Source organism: Trichoderma atroviride, chromosome 1 (assembly GCF_020647795.1).
Source record: "Trichoderma atroviride chromosome 1, complete sequence".
In the NCBI taxonomy this organism is placed as follows: Eukaryota; Fungi; Ascomycota; class Sordariomycetes; order Hypocreales; family Hypocreaceae; genus Trichoderma; species Trichoderma atroviride.
In genome coordinates this window covers 2,987,751-3,005,561 of record NC_089400.1, presented here as the reverse complement: position 1 = coordinate 3,005,561, position 17,811 = coordinate 2,987,751, and the positions used below count along the sequence as shown (strand labels likewise).

At 50.2% G+C, this 17,811-nt stretch overlaps 7 protein-coding genes across 8 annotated transcripts; 4 read left to right on the top strand and 3 right to left on the bottom strand.

Annotated features, from left to right (window-relative positions):
- The first annotated feature begins 201 nt into the window (after positions 1 to 201).
- Positions 202 to 3,215, top strand: TrAtP1_001111 (uncharacterized protein). Its single transcript, XM_014091032.2, has 3 exons — positions 202 to 344; positions 400 to 2,947; positions 3,005 to 3,215. The coding sequence occupies exons 1-3, from the start codon at positions 272 to 274 to the stop codon at positions 3,036 to 3,038; spliced, it is 2,655 nt and encodes an 884-aa protein (XP_013946507.1). The 5' UTR covers positions 202 to 271; the 3' UTR covers positions 3,039 to 3,215.
- On the bottom strand, positions 3,200 to 4,883 carry TrAtP1_001110 (uncharacterized protein). The gene is made up of 2 exons (XM_014091031.2): positions 4,456 to 4,883; positions 3,200 to 4,370 (listed from the first exon to the last, which is right to left on the bottom strand). Exons 1-2 carry the CDS (start codon positions 4,559 to 4,561, stop codon positions 3,229 to 3,231), a joined length of 1,248 nt encoding a protein of 415 aa, XP_013946506.2. The 5' UTR covers positions 4,562 to 4,883; the 3' UTR covers positions 3,200 to 3,228.
- Positions 4,884 to 5,184: 301 nt separating this feature from the next.
- TrAtP1_001109 (uncharacterized protein) lies at positions 5,185 to 7,818 on the bottom strand. Its single transcript, XM_014091030.2, has 4 exons — positions 7,407 to 7,818; positions 7,283 to 7,337; positions 5,497 to 7,159; positions 5,185 to 5,428 (listed from the first exon to the last, which is right to left on the bottom strand). Exons 1-4 carry the CDS (start codon positions 7,467 to 7,469, stop codon positions 5,302 to 5,304), a joined length of 1,908 nt encoding a protein of 635 aa, XP_013946505.2. The 5' UTR covers positions 7,470 to 7,818; the 3' UTR covers positions 5,185 to 5,301.
- A 278-nt stretch (positions 7,819 to 8,096) lies between these two features.
- TrAtP1_001108 (uncharacterized protein) lies at positions 8,097 to 10,791 on the top strand. 2 transcript variants are annotated; one of them, XM_066110858.1, is made up of 6 exons: positions 8,097 to 8,435; positions 8,488 to 8,945; positions 9,071 to 9,653; positions 9,864 to 9,957; positions 10,019 to 10,152; positions 10,214 to 10,791. In XM_066110858.1, the coding sequence occupies exons 2-6, from the start codon at positions 8,862 to 8,864 to the stop codon at positions 10,693 to 10,695; spliced, it is 1,377 nt and encodes a 458-aa protein (XP_065966931.1). In that variant the 5' UTR covers positions 8,097 to 8,435; positions 8,488 to 8,861; the 3' UTR covers positions 10,696 to 10,791. The 2 variants fall into 2 exon arrangements, with proteins under 2 accessions (XP_065966931.1, XP_065966932.1); XM_066110859.1 differs by having other exon boundaries at positions 9,071 to 9,957; positions 10,019 to 10,791.
- A 331-nt stretch (positions 10,792 to 11,122) lies between these two features.
- On the top strand, positions 11,123 to 12,736 carry TrAtP1_001107 (uncharacterized protein; the record flags this gene model as incomplete). Its single annotated transcript, XM_066110857.1, has 3 exons — positions 11,123 to 11,173; positions 11,302 to 11,381; positions 11,440 to 12,736. The coding sequence occupies 3 exons, from the start codon at positions 11,123 to 11,125 to the stop codon at positions 12,734 to 12,736; spliced, it is 1,428 nt and encodes a 475-aa protein (XP_065966930.1).
- A 364-nt stretch (positions 12,737 to 13,100) lies between these two features.
- TrAtP1_001106 (uncharacterized protein) lies at positions 13,101 to 15,036 on the bottom strand. Its single transcript, XM_014091028.2, has 5 exons — positions 14,816 to 15,036; positions 14,066 to 14,745; positions 13,694 to 14,013; positions 13,539 to 13,634; positions 13,101 to 13,440 (listed from the first exon to the last, which is right to left on the bottom strand). The coding sequence occupies exons 1-5, from the start codon at positions 14,890 to 14,892 to the stop codon at positions 13,213 to 13,215; spliced, it is 1,401 nt and encodes a 466-aa protein (XP_013946503.1). The 5' UTR covers positions 14,893 to 15,036; the 3' UTR covers positions 13,101 to 13,212.
- Positions 15,037 to 15,343: 307 nt separating this feature from the next.
- Positions 15,344 to 17,663, top strand: TrAtP1_001105 (uncharacterized protein). The gene is made up of 5 exons (XM_014091027.2): positions 15,344 to 15,768; positions 15,824 to 16,070; positions 16,142 to 16,464; positions 16,533 to 17,058; positions 17,113 to 17,663. The coding sequence occupies exons 1-5, from the start codon at positions 15,722 to 15,724 to the stop codon at positions 17,554 to 17,556; spliced, it is 1,587 nt and encodes a 528-aa protein (XP_013946502.1). The 5' UTR covers positions 15,344 to 15,721; the 3' UTR covers positions 17,557 to 17,663.
- The last annotated feature ends 148 nt before the right edge of the window (positions 17,664 to 17,811 follow it).

Sequence of the window (17,811 nt, the reverse complement as noted above, 5' to 3'; positions counted from 1 at the left end):
GTACTATCAAGTCTGGTGAGATTCGCTGTCTGGTAGTGGCGCCGCACTAATTATAGGATTGCACATGCGCGCTAAAAGGTACCTGAGCCCGTGCTAAATGGCCGGAGGCCAAACAGGTACCTACGTTGCAGGTACCTGCCCCCCCCAGAAAGCGGATATTGCAGGGCAGCGAAATTTAGAGATCGATTCAACGCGACGCAGCTCGTGAAAGCATCCCTCCGGCTGCGTATATGCCTTAATTCGGTCGCTCGTTTAAACACAGCAGCCCACGATGGATTCCTTCATGCTTCAAGACGACGGCGTGCGTGACCGTATTCGTCAAGCAGAGGAGTTTCTGGTTCCTAGTACGAATAGCAGGCATCCCTTCACATGTTTGCACTTTCGCTAATCTTGTTCAAGACGATCCCCATGCTCGAAGTTATAGAGCGGACATCATCTTGATGTTACGCAAGAACCAGCGCCGCCTTACTGTCAACATAGACCACGTCCGAGATCACAACCCAGAGTTAGCGCAAGAAATACTTCAGAAGCCCTTCGACTGCACTCTTGCTTTTAACCATGCCCTCAAGGAGATCGTGCAAACGCTGCCTCAAGCCCGGCCTGACCAAACGGCGAGGGATACCGTTTACTACTGCGCGTGGGCTGGAAACTTTGGTCTCAATGCCTGTAACCCTCGCACGCTGTCATCTCAGCACTTGAACCATATGGTTTCTGTTGAGGGTATTGTGACGAGATGCTCTCTCATCCGGCCCAAGGTCGTACGAAGCGTTCACTACAACGAGACCAAAGACAAATTCCATTTTCGAGAATACCAAGACCAGACTATGACCAACGGCGTGACCACATCTAGCGTCTATCCACAAGAGGACGATGAAGGAAATCCCCTTACTACGGAATATGGATTCTGCACATATCGTGATCATCAGACGATTTCGATCCAGGAGATGCCTGAACGAGCGCCCGCCGGTCAGCTTCCTCGAGGCGTTGACGTTATTTTGGATGATGATTTGGTTGATCAGGTAAAGCCTGGTGACCGAATCCAACTTGTCGGCATCTTCCGTACCCTGGGAAATAGAAACGCCAACCACAATAGCGCGTTATTCAAGACAGTTGTTCTTGCTAATAACGTAGTTCTTTTATCGTCCAAATCCAGTGGTGGGCTAGCCACTGCGTCGATTACCGATACAGACATCCGAAATATCAACAAAGTTGCCAAAAAGAAGGACCTTCTCGGGCTTCTGTCGCAGTCTCTTGCTCCGAGTATTTACGGCCATGATTATGTTAAAAAGGCCATTCTGCTCATGCTTTTGGGAGGAGTAGAGAAGAACCTCGAGAATGGCACCCATTTGAGAGGAGATATCAACATCTTAATGGTTGGCGACCCCTCTACTGCGAAATCTCAGCTCTTACGATTTGTCCTGAACACAGCACCACTGGCTATCGCTACCACAGGTCGCGGTTCTTCTGGAGTTGGTTTGACGGCAGCCGTTACTACTGATAAGGAGACCGGAGAGCGCAAATTGGAGGCTGGTGCCATGGTCATGGCTGATAGAGGAGTTGTCTGCATTGACGAATTTGACAAAATGTCAGACATTGATCGAGTGGCTATCCACGAAGTCATGGAGCAGCAGACAGTTACCATCGCCAAGGCGGGTATTCATACTTCGCTGAACGCTCGATGCTCTGTCATCGCAGCTGCCAATCCCATCTTTGGGCAGTATGATCCTCACAAGGACCCCCACAGGAATATTGCACTCCCAGACTCCCTATTGTCACGTTTCGATTTGCTCTTTGTCGTCACTGATGACATTGACGACGCCAGAGACAGGCAAGTTTCCGAGCATGTATTACGCATGCATAGGTACCGCCAGGCGGGCAGCGAAGAGGGCGCCCCTGTTCGTGAACAAGTCTCTCAGTCACTGGGCGTCTCTGCCAACACTCAGGCCGGATCACAACAGTCAACAGATGTTTATGAGAAATATGACGCGATGCTGCACTCAGGCGTAACCCGGACATTGGGCCGAGGGTCCAACAAAAAAATCGAGATTCTTAGCATACCCTTTATGAAGAAGTATATTCAATATGCTAAGCGGATTAAGCCTGTTCTTACCCAGGAAGCATCGGATCGAATTGCCGACATATACGTTGGTCTTCGAAATGACGAGATGGAGGGAAACCAGAGGCGAACGAGTCCGCTCACCGTCCGTAGTCTGGAGACAATCATACGACTGGCCACTGCCCACGCCAAGTCACGACTCTCAAGTCGAGTGGAGGAACGAGATGCAGTCGCTGCGGAGGGTATCTTGCGATTTGCCCTCTTCAAAGAAATCGTAGAGGATAACTCGCGGAGAAAGCGCAGGCGGACGCAAGCCACTGGCGTGGTCTCATCCAGTGATGACAGCGATGAGGATGATAGCGACGACGGGCACGACGAGCAAAGCCAACAGACCAGCCAGCTGAATGGAAGCAATTCCCGAAATTCCACTGCGCGTATGCAGACTAGAACTTCTTCGAGGCTTAATGGCACAAACGGATCTACAAGCCAAAACTCAAATGGCTTATCCCAAGCATCGGGAGCGACCACGACCCCAGGCAATAGCTCTCAACCACCTCACGGAATGGTGGATACGCAAAGCTCCTTTGCGTCAACATTGCCTGCGTCGCAGGTCTTGTTCCCGACTCAGGGAGAGGCTGAAGATGAGAACTTGGCCAGTGCTGCCAGCAACTTGGAGATTGAAGAAGCCAGTCTCGCCCCTCTGCGACTGTCAACTTTCAGGACCAACCTTGGCCAATTGCTCAATACCGACATTTTCGAGGATGACTCAGCTCCTCTCGCCGCGGTGATCGATGCCATCAACGATAGAATTGGTGACCGCGAAGGAGGTGCCTTTGGCAGACCAGAAGCAATTTTGGCGCTGAAGAAATTGGAAGAAGCAAATCACATCATGTGAGTTTAACATAAGCCAGCTACTTAATCAGGACCTCTAGCTAACCAAGGCAATAGGTTTGGTGATGGTGATGTAATCTACAAGATTTGAGATCTACTGATGAAGATTTTACCGGTGTTTGGGATGGATTTGGGAGCTAATTGGCCTGGAGGGAACGAATATGGTGATGACATGTCAGGAAAATAACAAGGTAAAAAAGCCTAGGTTAAAAGTCTAGAGCAATCATGATTCACAAGTTGATGAGAATAAAACAAAATAATAATGGTATATGATCTATGATTTAAAGTCTTTCCTCAAACTTGCGCAGTCGGTCTAGTACATTGCATCCATTCCAAGTCTCAGTGCTGTCATCCTGTCGATCAAGTGTCGGCATGCCAACTTGTTCTACGGCAAAACTGGCCGCTACGGATCCCCAAACAGTGGCTTCTTCGTAGCTCTTCCCCCGAGCCAAGGCCACCGATAGGCCCCCGAGAAATGTGTTTCCACCGCCTGTAGGGTCAACAACACTAGTTTTATCCGTATGGTAAGCCGGGATCCATCGCTCGACTCCAGGATCGACTTCAAATTCAGTCTCTTCGCGAGCGATTGAGCCATCTTCGTCACAGATGAGATCAGCCAACAGGGCCGTCATGTCGATATCGGGTCGTAGGCCACCTCTGGTATAATTCTTTTTTCGTGTCGATTTAGAGCTCTGTCCGGGACGACGTTTCCTACCGCCATTCTTGACAACATAGCAGCCCTTGTGAGCGGCTCGCACGACGATTGCGAAGGATTGGAGAGGCATGCTATCAAGAAGCTGCTCGCAAGCGCGCTCAACAGCTCGAACGGAGATGTCTCCCGTCACTGGGTCCAGGCCATCGTCGCCCATGAAGCCGGCAAGCTCGCTGTGGTTTGGGCTGCAGACATCTACAAGCGGCAGAGTGTTTGTAAGATTGAGAAGCTGGTCTGGATTGCATAGATCGGGCACTGGTTCCCACACAAAGATTGGTTTAGTATAAGTCTCCGAGGTGGCAGCTTCCTTGCGGCGAGTGATTATGGTAGTCACCAGCTCCTGGCAGCGAGTCGGAGAGCAGATGAGATGGAACGACTTGGACTGGAGTTGCTCTGGTGACAAATCGTCGCTCGTGAGGCGCTTCTTGGGGGTCAGGTACTTGAACTCGCGCTTGTCGTCGGTGCCGCCGTAGCCATTCCAGCCTCGAGTGGTGAGCCGCTCTGGATCATGGCGCATGAGGGCAGACGTCTCCCAGCTGTCGATCAGCGTGGTGACTGAAGGTGGGAAGTCGGAGCCCTGGTCCACGATCCATCCTACCGTGGAGGACAGTGGCGGCGGCGAGAACAGGCGCGCGCCAAGGGCGGCGTAGGAGCCGCCGCCTCCAAGGATGTCTTTCTGAGGAGGCTTTGGATCAGGGAAATCGATATCATCTTGACAAACGAATCGCATGGACACGGCGGTCGGTCAGCCCCAAGCTCTATAGAGGCTAACAGGGCCGTAGCGGGAACGCCTCACCGATTATGAGCATGCCAAAAGTGACAAAGTCGATGCCGGCATGATGCTCGGATTCCTGCTCGGATACCGCCTTGGGATCTGCATCTGCACCCGTATGAGAGCCCATTGGCACAGAGTGGGATTTTGTGATTTTTTTTATTTTTTTTTTGCAGAGTCGAGGATCAGAGTTGCCTGGCCGCGTCTGGCACACGGCCTGTCATGTTTATCGGGCGGCAGTGACCTGATTGACCTGCAGGCACTAAGGGAAGGTGCAAAAGTACAGAGTACACCTCGACGGGGAAATAGCCGCTCTTTACTACTACTAGTAGCTTTCGGTAGCCGCTACATGAAACAAATGGGCTGTCATGCACGCGACGCGATAAGGGAGATTAGCGTCTAAGAGGCCGAGTTCAGGAAGTTTACCAGATCTCAATATAATGTGAGAAAATAGGTAGTCACTGTAGCTATGGGGATAGTACTTTTGACGAAAGAAAAGGGCACTTGTTTGAGAAGAATGAGATTGAGTATGGTCCCCCCCCCCCCCCCCCCTTTTTTTTTTTTTTTTTAAAGACTTCAAGTGGCCTCAATTGATCAATTGCTGCTCCAAAGAACGACACATTTGATAACACGTCACTCTTGGGATCGGTGTTTCAGCCGTAGGTAGCAACGGGTGCAGTGCTCCCTGCACGAGATGCTCTATCCGCAGTCTTCGAGCATGGTGATCAATAAAGAACTAGAAAAATATCCTTTGCCGAGAGCATCCCTTTATTTTGCTCTATCTCTATATACCTATTATATGTGGCGCATTATAAAAGAGTCTATCAAGAAGCATCGCCGACACATATATGTGTATACATAACAACAAATCTACAGCTTGGCCTTGGGCGGCTCCAGAGTAGGAACCAGCAGGTCTCGCATCTCGCCCGCAGCCTCGTTAAGATAGTAGCTCATCCGCTCGCTTCCCAGTCCCTTGGATACTACGTTGAAGTTGATGCTGTGATGGCTGTCAGCGTGGTTCATGATGAAAATCAATAGCATGGAATGGATGTCATTGTCTCTTACCTGTTCTCGTTGATCATGTACGCAATGCCAAATCCGCCGTCAATCACCTGGCTCCAGCCATAGCCGTTGAAGAACTCGGAGCTAAGCTGTGAAGTAGACAGGTACCAGGATGAAGAGTAGCCGTACGCGGGGTCCTTGTAGATGGTCGGGAGCTCTTCACCAGGTGCAAGGAGCTTCTTGAGTCCGAACAGATGTCTGTCAACACCCTTGCCGTCTGAAGCAGCCGATATATACTCAATATGAGCTGCAATGGCCTTGCGGAAAAGGTCGACTCGGGTCTTATCCTCAGCTGCGGGATCCGCCATGGATGTGCACCAAGCAACTGATTCATCAGAAACGCTGCGGCAAGTCTCAGTGCGTCCCAGCTGGAAGCGCCGGGTAGCGGCTGATTCATATGTTGGTCGGTTCTTGCCGTACATCTTGTAGTAGGCAAGCTGGATGATCATCTGCACATATGCATCGGGTGAGCACCTGAACTGCTTAATGAGGCCCTTTCCGTAGGCCTGGTAAGCTTGGACAGCAAGTTGGTGTTGGCCAATGACGTTGTTAAAGTCGGTAACAGCGCGGTCGATCTCGCTCTGGACCTTGGGCGTGATCTCGAACTTGATAGGCTGGGGTTCCGGCAAGTCTGATCGAACATTGGGGTCTGAGAAATCAATCTTGTTTCCAAAGATGAGATCGTTGATGTAGTCGTTCAGGCGGTGTGTCGGCGTGCCGTCCATCATTGAGTGCTCTCCCATGAAGCCCGATGTGCCGTTATCATTGACGATAAACTGAAGAGGCTTGTCATACCAACGGTTGGCGCCATCGCCGTGCCAGTACTGGCGAGCACGCTCTTCTAGTGTGACGGGAGACGCATCGTCCAAGCATACCACGAATGAGGCAGACTCAATGGCCTCCAAAGCCGCCTTGTTCTTGGGGCTTTCTTGGATCAGTACCTCACGAGCATCTGTCCAAACGTCTCGGTTTTCTGAGGTCAGCGCGCCCACGGGTGATACCCGCTGCGCGATCTGGTAAATGCGGTTGAACTGGTGCTCAAGCTCTGATGTGTTGAGTTGCTTGCCGGCAACTTCGTGCTCGACCTTGAAGAATTGGTTCTTGCGAATGACCACAATGTGCTTGTTTTCGGTATGGGAGAACTTGACAGGATAGTCGGCAGGGCGGGCAGGGACGCGGCTCGCGTTGAACATCCACTTGTAACTATCCATGCAAATGGGCAGCTTCTTCATGTACTCAGGCTCCAGGCTGCCACTGTCCACGAGCTTCTTGAATTCCAGCACACTGCTGGTGATCGCTGCAGCTCGCTTGGCAGGGTTGCGTCGCTTGGGGTCGTCTCTGTGTGAATAGAAGTAGCTGACATATGGCACCACCGGGTCTCGGTAGCTCAGATAGGCGGCATCGTTCCACCACTCGTATATCCAGTTCTTTGTCTTGGGATCTTGAGCCTTTTCAACAAGCTTTTGCTGGAGCTTGCTTCCGACTCCGCCCGGCTTAATGAACTCAGCAACCGCGGCTTTACTTTGCTCGAGCTCGGTCTTGGAGATGATGGGGTTTAAGCTCTTGAGGTATCTCTTGGCAGTCTCTTCAAGAGTTGGGACTGGAAGGCGAGGCAGAGAGTCTTGGAACCTCAACATAGCACCCTTTGACTTGTCTTCGACATAGCCTGTCACAGAATAGTGTTATTAGCCGAGGCAAAAATATTTGGTGTGCGGCAAAAGTCTCGTCTGTTCGATCGATGAAGCCACGAAGCGAAAAGCCTAATCGCTTCGTACGCGGGAGAACATACCGGCTGGGAGCGAGCTGCTGTTGCGTTTAGGTGCCATGGCGATGCGATGGGACTGCTGTGAGCGGGCGTGTAGATTAGCAACCGGCTCAAAGCGCAACGAAACGAGGCGAGACAAATATCTTACAGAAGAAAGCGCAACGCGTCGAAAGGTGCTTGTCGGTCTGGACGAACGTATGGCTGACAACATGGCAAATGTGGGAGACAAAGGGGGAAGCGGCGTGGTTGAGGTTGGCAGAGCGTTTATATCGGCTGCGAAAGATCCGCTCAGATACCGCGGCTCTTGGACCTCGTTGCCGCAGGATAGCGCAAGGTAGGATTGGCCGTAACCGTTGCCGACCGAGTATGCGTTCAGGGCCAAAACAAGCGTCGGACGTTATTGAGTGGCTGGCCTAGCTTGCGCAACTCAAGACCAGCAGAGATATTCACGAATCGAGGGGAATTGCAGGAGACAGGCAATGGAGCCGCGGGAATCATATAAAATACCGTCTCGTGAAATGCGCCCAAGACCTCTAGAGCGATGTCTATACAGCGGCCACATGCCACATGCAGGAAATGACGCTGGCCTATTGGGCCGCCGCTTACCGCTATCGGGACTGGAACTCCACTGGACCCCGGATGCCACGAGCCGAGGTAAATTTCTGGGTTACCGAGAGTCGCGTAGAGCACGCACGGATAGCAGGAGGGCGCTATCGATAACGCTACGGGGCAAGGGATAGGTGGCTGATGTACGGAGATGCTCAGGCACAGATGACGGTACATAAGTGCTGGGCATCTGCAGCTGGGGAATGGAATCCTGATTTGGCATCAGATCCATGCGCGGTGCCACCGGGATCAAGCGCTGCCCATTCGCATCTAGATCTAGCAGCAGTAGGCTCAGGCGGCCATCCTCTCCGCCGATGCATACCTCTTCCTAGCCATACCTCTATACTACTAGTACTACCTTGTTTCAACTCTACAAAGCATCTCCAAGTAAGACCATACTGCCACAACGCATCGGCTGACCGCCTACTTCAACAGGAAGTCCTCAAATGCGGAAGCTGATTGGGCGCATCCTTGGTGCTGGGACCAGCAATCTGTATGGGCTACATCCGTATTTCTGTTATAAGCAAGTCACACGCACCAACACCAACTCCGTAATCCGGAGCAGTGTAAAGTAAGATAGTATGGAGTAGATCCGCTGGCTGCCGCGCACTAATATTAGATAGCTCATCGCAATCAGCATCTTTCACCTATCATTATCAGACTGGCTACCGACACCTGTGTAAAACAGCCAGATAGTGCGCCAGCTTCTTCTGGGGTATCTTCAGATCCCGTTTGGCCTAACCATGATCTATTTTGCTTGATACCACTGCTCATCTCGTGTATTGATCTGATATACCGGCCTCGTCTAAATTCTGGCTCAGGGGCGTCCCGAATCTGTCTCAAGTTGAGCTTCGTCGCCCTTGTCGCGCTTGCGATTACATCTGCCTGAAGATACGGCATCTCGTAATCTCGACACAGAACTCATTTTCCGAAGCCATCGTTTATTCTTCTGCCTCAACCAACTCCCCCCGTACCACTTGCAAAGAAGCCTGAAAAGATGCATCAAGACCAAGATGCTCACCGCGGGCGGCTTATCGCCTCAGTCGCTGCAACTGTCATCTCCCTGGCCTGCGGCACAAACGTGAGCAACCATTTTCATGATTCTGCGTCCTCACAAAAACCGTCCACGCATCTCCCCCCGCCCTGAACCCAATATGGATGGCGAGATGAGTATAACCAACCAGCTGATTTGACACAATAATGCAGTATGTCTATTCCGCATGGGCGCCACAGTTCGCCGAAAAGCTCAGGCTTTCCACCACGGAAAGCAACCTGATCGGTCTCTTCGGCAACCTAGGCATGTATACAATGGGTGTCCCCATTGGCATGTTTGTGGACGATCGCGGATCGAGGCCTGCCGTTCTTGCCGGAGCTTTCCTCCTAGCTATTGGCTATGTCCCCCTATGCATCTCCTTTGAGAAAGCCGCGGGCTCTGTGCCTGTGCTCTGCTTCTTCTCCTATCTGACCGGCCTGGGTGGATGCATGGCTTTTGCGGGTGCTGTCAAGACATCTGCGCTCAACTGGCCAAGCCATCGCGGCACGGCCACGGCGTTTCCGCTTGCTGGATTTGGACTCAGTGCCTTTTTCTTCTCTTTTGTCGGAGCAATCCTGTTCCCTGGCAGCACGAGCTCCTTCTTGTTGCTATTGGCATGGGGCACGTTTGGCCTTACTTCTATTGGCTACTTCTTCCTAAAGGTGTATCCTCAGGTATCTTACCAGGAAGTGCCCACCCAATCATCTGAACCATCGTCATCCGGTCGAGCAAGATCGCGTAGTGTAACCGAACCTGGTATGTTAACCGACCCCGATGCCGTTCACTCAAACCTGGCCGTGCCACCACAGGCTTCTCCAGGATCAGACGCCAGTCGCGCCGATATTTTCAATGACACCGAAGCTGGTGATGCCCCGAGTACCGAGACTTCATCTTTGATTGTCGGTGCTGCAGGCGCCGAGATTGTTAGGCGCAGTAGTGTTGATCAAGATATGTCTTATCGACTAGATGTACGAGGAGTGAAGCTCCTGTTCTGCCTGGATTTCTGGCAGCTATTTTCCATCATGGCAATCCTCGCTGGAACCGGCCTCATGACTATCAAGTACGTTTTACATCTTTCTCTTACCGACCTGTGTCATCGACGAAACTAATGTCTGAAAAAGTAATATCGGTAATGATGCAAACGCGCTCTGGAAGCATTATGACCCCTCAGTCGATGAAACGTTTCTCGTTAGCCACCAGCAAATACACGTATCTATTCTTTCTGTCTTCAATTTTGTAGGCAGGCTACTAAGTGGTAAAGCTATTTGAATTCGCCCTAGATACTCTGTCTAAGCATTGAATTAACTTTGATACAGGCATTGGTTCTGATTATCTCGTCAAAACTCTTCGAGCCAGCCGCATCTGGTGTCTAGCCGTGGCTTGTCTTATATTTCTCCTGGCACAAATCTGTGCCCTACAAATCGAGATGCCACACAAACTTGTGTTCGTTTCGGGCCTTTCTGGCTTGGCTTACGGCTTCCTCTTTGGTGTCTTCCCTTCCATTGTTGCAGAGACGTTCGGCATTGGTGGGCTGAGCCAGAATTGGGGTTTCATGACTCTTGCTCCTGTGGCCTCGGGAAATGTGTTCAACCTGCTGTACGGAAGGATCTACGATCACCACAGCGTCGTTGAACCTGATGGCACGCGATCTTGCGACGACGGCATCGCTTGCTACCGCTCTGCTTATGCGGTGACCTCGACTGCATGTGCCCTGGGCCTATTCATTACGATATACATCATTCACTACCAGAGGACCCAGTATCTAAAGGCGAAAGACAAGCTGGATGAAGAAGACTGATAAATTTTGCATATATATACAGGGTGCTTAACATAGGAGTACAGCTGCAACTGTTTTTATCAGCGTTAGTTATTCTACAATTTTTATATCTTTTCGAAAATTTCGAAAATTTCCCCTAAACTGTAACAATATGTTATTACAACGGCATAATAGCGTTCCAACAGCCATATATTGGGTGTCTGTCACTGGTGCAGATGATTCATGCATCTAAGGGAACTCACGCCTCAATGCTTACGGATATAAGCATAAAAGGGTGCCTAACCGTTTGCGTCCAGTTATGTCATCTCGTTTCGGGCACGGGTACCTTTGTCGTGGGCAAGACGCATCATCCTTTTTTCGCCCGACAACACTACTACCTACGAACGAATCGCCGTCGTCGCGCAACCTGCGATCTGACGCATCCAACGCATGTCTCATTTTTGACAAAATGGGCGCCCTTCTTTCTCTGCCGCTACTTGCGGTACCCAGCTTGGGCACAGTACGTTCTATTGAGACTGAGCTTTATACTACCTTGAAGACGCTTGAATCTCTGCCAGATCCAGTGTTTCATCGTCTTCTGCTCAAAGCGGCTATGATATGACTGACTTGCTAATCTGCGCTATGTAGGCAGCGTCTTGCTTGGCCAGCTGTTGCGGTGCAGCTACTTGCTCCATGGTTTGTAGCGCATGCGGCAAATGTGGAAACAGGTACGATAATGTCCAGCTCGCATCGGATTCATTGAAGATTTGCCTAACAGTCTCGCAGTATCGCTACGCGCATTGCCTACGCTCTACTTCTCCTCGTCAACTCGATATTAGCATGGATTATGCTCACCGATTGGGCTATAGAAAAGCTCCAGCATCTCGCACTTGATTATGTCAAGATCAACTGTCCCACGGGGCAGTGCTATGGATGGCTAGCTGCTCATCGAATCAACTTTGCTCTCGGACTTTTGCACCTCATCTTCGCTGGCCTCCTATTCGGCGTTCAATCCTCGAAAAGCCCTCGAGCCGCTATACAGAATGGGTACTGGGGACCCAAGATCATTGCTTGGCTAGCACTCATTGTCATGTCTTTCCTCATCCCTGACAAGTTCTTCATGTTCTGGGGAAATTATGTCTCGTTTGCTGCGGCGATGCTGTTTCTTGTTCTTGGTCTCATTTTGCTCGTGGACTTGGCGCACACTTGGGCTGAATATTGCTTGGCACAAATCGAAGACACTGACTCTAGGTTCTGGCGAATCGTTCTCATAGGCTCGACCTTGAGCATGTACCTGGCGTCCATCGCGATGACCATCATCCAGTACATCTTCTTTGCCCAGGGCCAGTGCGCCATGAATCAGACTGCCATCACCGTCAATCTAATTCTATGGCTGATTATTTCCGTTGTGTCCGTTAATCCTACGGTTCAAGAATACAACCCCAAAGCTGGATTGGCCCAAGCCGCAATGGTAGCAGTGTACTGCACTTATTTGACAATGTCAGCCGTGTCCATGGAACCCGATGATAAGAACTGCAACCCCTTGGTCCGCGCTCAAGGAACGAGAACTACGTCCGTTGTTATCGGAGCCATTGTCACAATGCTTACAGTTGCGTATACGACCACCCGCGCGGCCACCCAAAGCCTTGGCCTAGGAGGCAACGCCGACGGAATCCGACTCCCGGAAGATGATGAGCATGACTTGGTTACACAGCAGCCTATGCACCGCCGTGAAATGCGGGCGGAAGCTCTGCGTCGTGCTGTGGAAGAAGGCAGCCTGCCAGCTGATGCTCTACTGTCGGATGACGAGAGCGACGCTGGCGGAGATCACGCACACGACGATGAGAGATCCAGCACCCAGTACAATTATTCAATGTTTCACATCATCTTCTTCCTAGCCACGGCATGGGTATCGACACTTCTCACTCTCAATTTCGAGGAGTCAACTCGAGATGGTCAGTTCGCTACAGTTGGTCGTACCTACGGAGCCAGCTGGGTCAAGATTGTAAGTGCCTGGATTTGCCACGGCATGTACATTTGGACACTCATTGCGCCTATTTACTTCCCCGAACGCTTCTCTTAAATTCGGTGGCACCTGCACGTTTTTCTTCAACTTTCTCGGCTAAAACCGAATGTATACTACTAAGTGTACATTCATTTACAAAAGGGCATTTGGCGATAATACCCATTTGTCTAAAAAGCTGAGAAGCCGATACCCCTCCAAGACTATCTGGCCGGTTAGCTGCGCTTTCAGCTTACTACAATATATCACTATGAATCGGCCTTTATCAGTGACCGATCTGTTTTGAAAGCATATGCAGCAGCTTCTTTAACAGTACTTTTTGGTCCTTTGTATAACTGACATTTAGAATATCTCATTATGTAAAGGTGAAGGAGTTTGCGATTCTAATCAATTTATTACATTTGCTACATGACAATCTGTTTTTCTGCCATCCAGCCAAATGATAAGATTGTAGAAGACGTAGATCGCATTTCTGTGTATGGAAGCCAGTATCAGTGCGATACGAAAATAATTACTCTAAATGATGTAGCCCATCCTTAATTCTCCCTTTGTCCATCTATAGCCCCTGCTGCCTTTGCGGCCGCGCCCTGATTTAATCCGGCTTCTTTATTGCTTCCCTGATCCTGCAATTTCAAATCCTGCATCTGTTGTTTGTCCTGTTCCCATTGAGAGTTGGCATCACCAAATTCCTCCTTAATCTGTTGCTCCTTGATCTTTCTGTCTTCTTCCTCCTTCTCTCGAGCGATTCGTTCTCTTTCCATTTCCTGTAGAAAGTTCGGTTAGTATAGGTAGGTTCCTGCAAGTGTAATCGGTAAAGAAAAAAAGAAAAAAAAAAAAAAACATGGACGAAGAAGATACGCACTTCCATGTGTTTGATATCATCAACGCTAGGCTCGTACAAGTGCCAAATGGTATAGTGTGGCAAGCCAACAACGGAGAATCGCATTCGTTTCGCCATCTGTTTAGTTTATTAGTTATAAAATCCGCCCCCCAAGCGTCTGGTAGAATGAGACTCACCTTGCCAAATCCCTCCGTTTCGGCATGCTTCTCGAAACTAAAAGCAGGGAAATGGACACCGCTGCGAAATACTTTGGCTTTCGCCAGAATACTAACGCCTCCAACTCCATCAATCTCCATCTCCATGTCTGGGTCGCCGTAGGGGTCTCGTAGATAGGCAAGATGGGGTCGCCATGTGGCATATTCGGCATAGCCCTCTACAATGACGGCATCTTCGTCCAGTGTGTCGGCCAACGCAAGAGCGGTTTCGGATTCTTGCCAAGAGTTCAGATCGTAAGGCTGTTCACCACCAAGCCAGTCGGGAAGAGGACGCCACACATCTTGAATACCGTTAGTACAAAATAGAATAATGCAGATCCGTAATCAACATACTAGGGACAATGACGTCTTTATTGTGTCGCATCAGGTCTTCCAGAATTGTAAACGGTGCAGTCTCAACGTCTACATCACGCCAGTATACCCAAGAATGATAGGGTCGCAGAGCAGCACTGAGAAGCCAGTTGCGCGCTTGGGCCATAAGCTTTCTACGACTAGCCTGAGCGGCAAATCCGTGTCGGCTTTCGACGTCCTGGTTCACCTTTTGGCCAAAATCCTTTTCGATGATGGAGATTTCTCCATATGGCTGCTTTGGGTCCGCATCCGCCTGGATAGCCTCCAAGTTGTCCGAGAGGACTTGCAGTGTTCGGTCCTTCGAATCGGAGACGAGAAAGGCGAGATCAATCAGGTTATGGGGATATGTAAAGTTCTTCAGGTGGGAGAAGAACATTGGTAGATGTTGCTCGGCATCTCGAAGTGGTACACATAACAGAATACGCTCTTCGCGCTCCCACCCGCGCGCAGATCCTTGCACGTTGGTGAGGTCGTAGTATCGCACCGTCTCAAGTTTCAAGTCCTCATATCCGGATAGAATGCCGAGTGAGATCAGAGAAGCGACGGATTTGGGCTGTCCAAACCAGAATATGAGAAGGACGACGATAGCCACTACTATACCAATACGAATCGCGGTCCTCTTGCGCTTTTTGTGAAGAGGGATGGTAGCTCTCGGTTGGAATCTGTAAAGGATTCGGTCAATACATCAGTTGGTTTTGGATCGCGTGCAAGGAGAGGGGAAAAAATCATCACCTATGGGGGGAAATCTCGAAGGTGTCGGCGCGCGGGTATCCATTGGAAAACCCGCTGGAGTGATGCCGTGGCATCATTTTGAAGTCGTTGGAAGACTTATGAAAACATTAATGGCCGTCTATTAATCGCGTACTGCACGCGGGCGGCTTCTACCACCTGCGTGATTGAATTGAAGTGATCAAAGCCGGTGATTTGGGACGAGACAGGAGGCAAGGCCTAAACGTAACGTGTATGGAGGAGTGCCTCGTATCCAGAGACCCCTTGATCCTGTTGCGGCCATTCCACAAAAATTGTTAGCCTGCTTCGTACAGAGTACTTTTTCGCAAAGCCCGCCAGATAAGCACCACAGGCAAAATATATCTATTTATAGCATAGCTTGCAAGATGCAGCATTTATCTAGGGGAAAACATATAAAAAAAATTTTTACTTTTAATACTAGCCAAGATGTCCTCCCAATACTTCAATGTAGTAATAAAATATATTAAATAGGACGCACATGATTGTGAGATGCCTAAAATTCATTGAATCCGCCAATATATATTGAGGCTTCCGTTAAACTCCATCGAATCGCAATACTGTAAATTCTACTGCCTGTTTTAATTACCAACTCAGGCATGACTCGGAGAATAGATGAACCAGGCTACTAGTACGGAGTGGTAGCACCATGTGTGGATTTGCAGGCTCCAGGTTAGCTGCCTGTGAGCCCCTCCACAGAGAAAATGGGCAAGCTATCGCGTACCACTTCGTGCTAGCCTAGGAGTTCGTCACTGTCACTTCTGGCCACGAAGAGCTATATTTTCTTGCGCTGCCCATGCGCTCTGATATTTCTTCCGCTTAGTGACAACATAATACAGGATACGCCTTTCTCATTGCTCTTCCAAAGCGATTGCATATTATTTCAGCGCAATGGCGGCCCAAAATCAAATGCATAACTTGACAACGCTCATCAAACGGTATTTGGATATCCCCTTGTGCTGTTTGGCTCCCACGATGCTGATTGCTTGGCAGACTCGAAGCCGCAACCTCACGTCTCGAAGACATCGCTTCCTCTACAGAGCTCCCCAAAGATGTCACCGGCCTTGCCCAGCCCGCAACTCCTCAGTCGGAAACTGCTGCAACCCCGCTGCCACCCGCCCCGAAAGAGCCTCAGGAGGCGCTGCCCGAGTCTATCGAAGACTTCGATGTTTTCTTAAACACGAGCCTTGATAAATACATCAAACTCAGCAGTCAATTGGGCGGAGTTGTTGCTCAGCAAGTCCGTACCTACCTGCTCCTTAATCTCTCGTAGCACTGGTCAGGAGAGCTAACTGTTGTGCTGCGATATAGGCGTCGGAGGTTCTCAGGGGCTTCCAGGAACAACGAAAATTCCTCCTCATTGCTACCAAGGCTGCAAAGCCGAGTACCTCAGGATCTAGCTTAACTGTTTACCAGAACTTGCTCAAACCCATCAACGATGCTGTCATGGCCGCGACCGAACTCAAGGAATCAAACCGACCCGACCCAATGTACAGCAACCTGAGCGCTGTCGCGGATGGAATCATGGTGATGGGCTGGGTGACTATTGATCGCCGCCCATACAGCTTCGTCGAAGAATCTTTGGGCGCTGCGCAGTTCTTCGGCAACAGGGTTCTGAAGGAGCAAAAGGACAAGTACGTTTAACATCTGGATGAAATACTGTGACCAATCTGCTAACCTTTCATCTCTTCTCGCATCTTAGTGACCCTAAACAGGTTGAGTGGGTGCAATCTTTCTATCAGATCTTCCATGACCTTGGCGATTACATCAAACAACACCATGCCTCTGGTGTCGCTTGGAACCCGAGAGGAGAACCGGCCGAGGAAGTCGCAAAGACATTGACTGCTGGCAAGGTGTCGCAACAGCCTCCGCAGAGCAGCACTCCGTCAGCTGGCGCGCCACCACCACCTCCTCCTCCTCCGCCGCCGCCCGGACCGGCCCCGATCTTGGATATACCCGTCGACTCTGCAAAGCCGGCCAATGCGGCACCCGCCGGGGGCTTTGGAGCAGTTTTCTCTGAACTGAACAAGGGCGAATCTGTGACCAAGGGCCTACGTAAAGTGGACAAGTCGGAGATGACACACAAGAACCCTGCTTTACGGACAGGATCCACGGTCTCAGAGGCTCCCCGGGCTAAGAGTCCTGTCCCGGGCAAGAAGCCCAAGCCTGAGAGCATGAGGGTTAAGAAGCCAGCAAGCAAAGTACTTGAGGCCAACAAGTGGACTATTGTACGTTTCCTAGACCATGGACGGTTGAATTCTTATGTACTGACCCTTCCATAGGAAAATTACGATAAGGAGCCCGAGCCAGTAGAGATTGATGCTTCCATTACCCACTCCGTACTGATCAGCCGATGCAACAACACCACTGTCATTATCAAGGGCAAGGCAAACCAGGTCACGGTTGAAAACTCTACTCGGTTATCCCTCGTTGTTGATTCGCTAGTCTCCACCGTGGATGTGGTAAAAGCGAATAACTTTGCGCTTCAAGTACTTGGAATCGTGCCCACCGTCATGCTGGACCAGATCGATAGCGCGCAGATTTATCTCAGCAAGGAGAGCTCCGCTACCAAACTATTCACAAGCAAGAGTGATGGAATCAATGTGAACATCCTGGCTGGGCCGGATGAAGACTACAAGGAGGTGCCGCTGCCTTCTCAAATCTGCTCCTACTACAGTGAAGAAAAAGGCGAGATGGTGAGCGAAATCGTGGCCCACGCAGGCTAGACACATACCTCGCGATGGATGGGAAGAGACATGTGGTATATAGGAGACAATATATACACCACTATATTCAGATAGAGATAGAATTGAATATAGCAATTTTTACAAGAGTATTTGATATGCTGAGACAAAACTAAGAGTTCTGATCGATTGAAACAATCAATCTGCTGGTAGTAAAAGCCCCCTACTAATTTCGTCATACCTATCACAGCCGAGTTCCGGTACCTGTCAGTACTATCCAGTACCAATCCGTAACAC

Coding starts and splice junctions, on each gene's coding strand:
- TrAtP1_001106 (XM_014091028.2), bottom strand. CDS start 14,892: ATGATGCCACGGCATCACTCCAGCGGGTTTTCCAATGGATACCCGCGC. Junction 14,014..14,065: donor TAAAGACGTCATTGTCCCTA/GTATGTTGATTA, acceptor ACGGTATTCAAG/ATGTGTGGCGTCCTCTTCCC. Junction 13,441..13,538: donor ATGATATCAAACACATGGAA/GTGCGTATCTTC, acceptor AACTTTCTACAG/GAAATGGAAAGAGAACGAAT.
- TrAtP1_001105 (XM_014091027.2), top strand. CDS start 15,722: ATGGCGGCCCAAAATCAAATGCATAACTTGACAACGCTCATCAAACG. Junction 15,769..15,823: donor TTGACAACGCTCATCAAACG/GTATTTGGATAT, acceptor ATTGCTTGGCAG/ACTCGAAGCCGCAACCTCAC. Junction 17,059..17,112: donor AGGCCAACAAGTGGACTATT/GTACGTTTCCTA, acceptor ACCCTTCCATAG/GAAAATTACGATAAGGAGCC.
- TrAtP1_001108 (XM_066110858.1), top strand. CDS start 8,862: ATGCATCAAGACCAAGATGCTCACCGCGGGCGGCTTATCGCCTCAGTC. Junction 9,958..10,018: donor ACCGGCCTCATGACTATCAA/GTACGTTTTACA, acceptor TGTCTGAAAAAG/TAATATCGGTAATGATGCAA. Junction 10,153..10,213: donor TGTAGGCAGGCTACTAAGTG/GTAAAGCTATTT, acceptor ACTTTGATACAG/GCATTGGTTCTGATTATCTC.
- TrAtP1_001111 (XM_014091032.2), top strand. CDS start 272: ATGGATTCCTTCATGCTTCAAGACGACGGCGTGCGTGACCGTATTCGT. Junction 345..399: donor AGAGGAGTTTCTGGTTCCTA/GTACGAATAGCA, acceptor ATCTTGTTCAAG/ACGATCCCCATGCTCGAAGT. Junction 2,948..3,004: donor GAAGAAGCAAATCACATCAT/GTGAGTTTAACA, acceptor CCAAGGCAATAG/GTTTGGTGATGGTGATGTAA.
- TrAtP1_001109 (XM_014091030.2), bottom strand. CDS start 7,469: ATGTTGTCAGCCATACGTTCGTCCAGACCGACAAGCACCTTTCGACGC. Junction 7,160..7,282: donor CAGCAGCTCGCTCCCAGCCG/GTATGTTCTCCC, acceptor ATTCTGTGACAG/GCTATGTCGAAGACAAGTCA. Junction 5,429..5,496: donor TACATGATCAACGAGAACAG/GTAAGAGACAAT, acceptor CAGCCATCACAG/CATCAACTTCAACGTAGTAT.
- TrAtP1_001110 (XM_014091031.2), bottom strand. CDS start 4,561: ATGGGCTCTCATACGGGTGCAGATGCAGATCCCAAGGCGGTATCCGAG. Junction 4,371..4,455: donor TTTTGGCATGCTCATAATCG/GTGAGGCGTTCC, acceptor TCGTTTGTCAAG/ATGATATCGATTTCCCTGAT.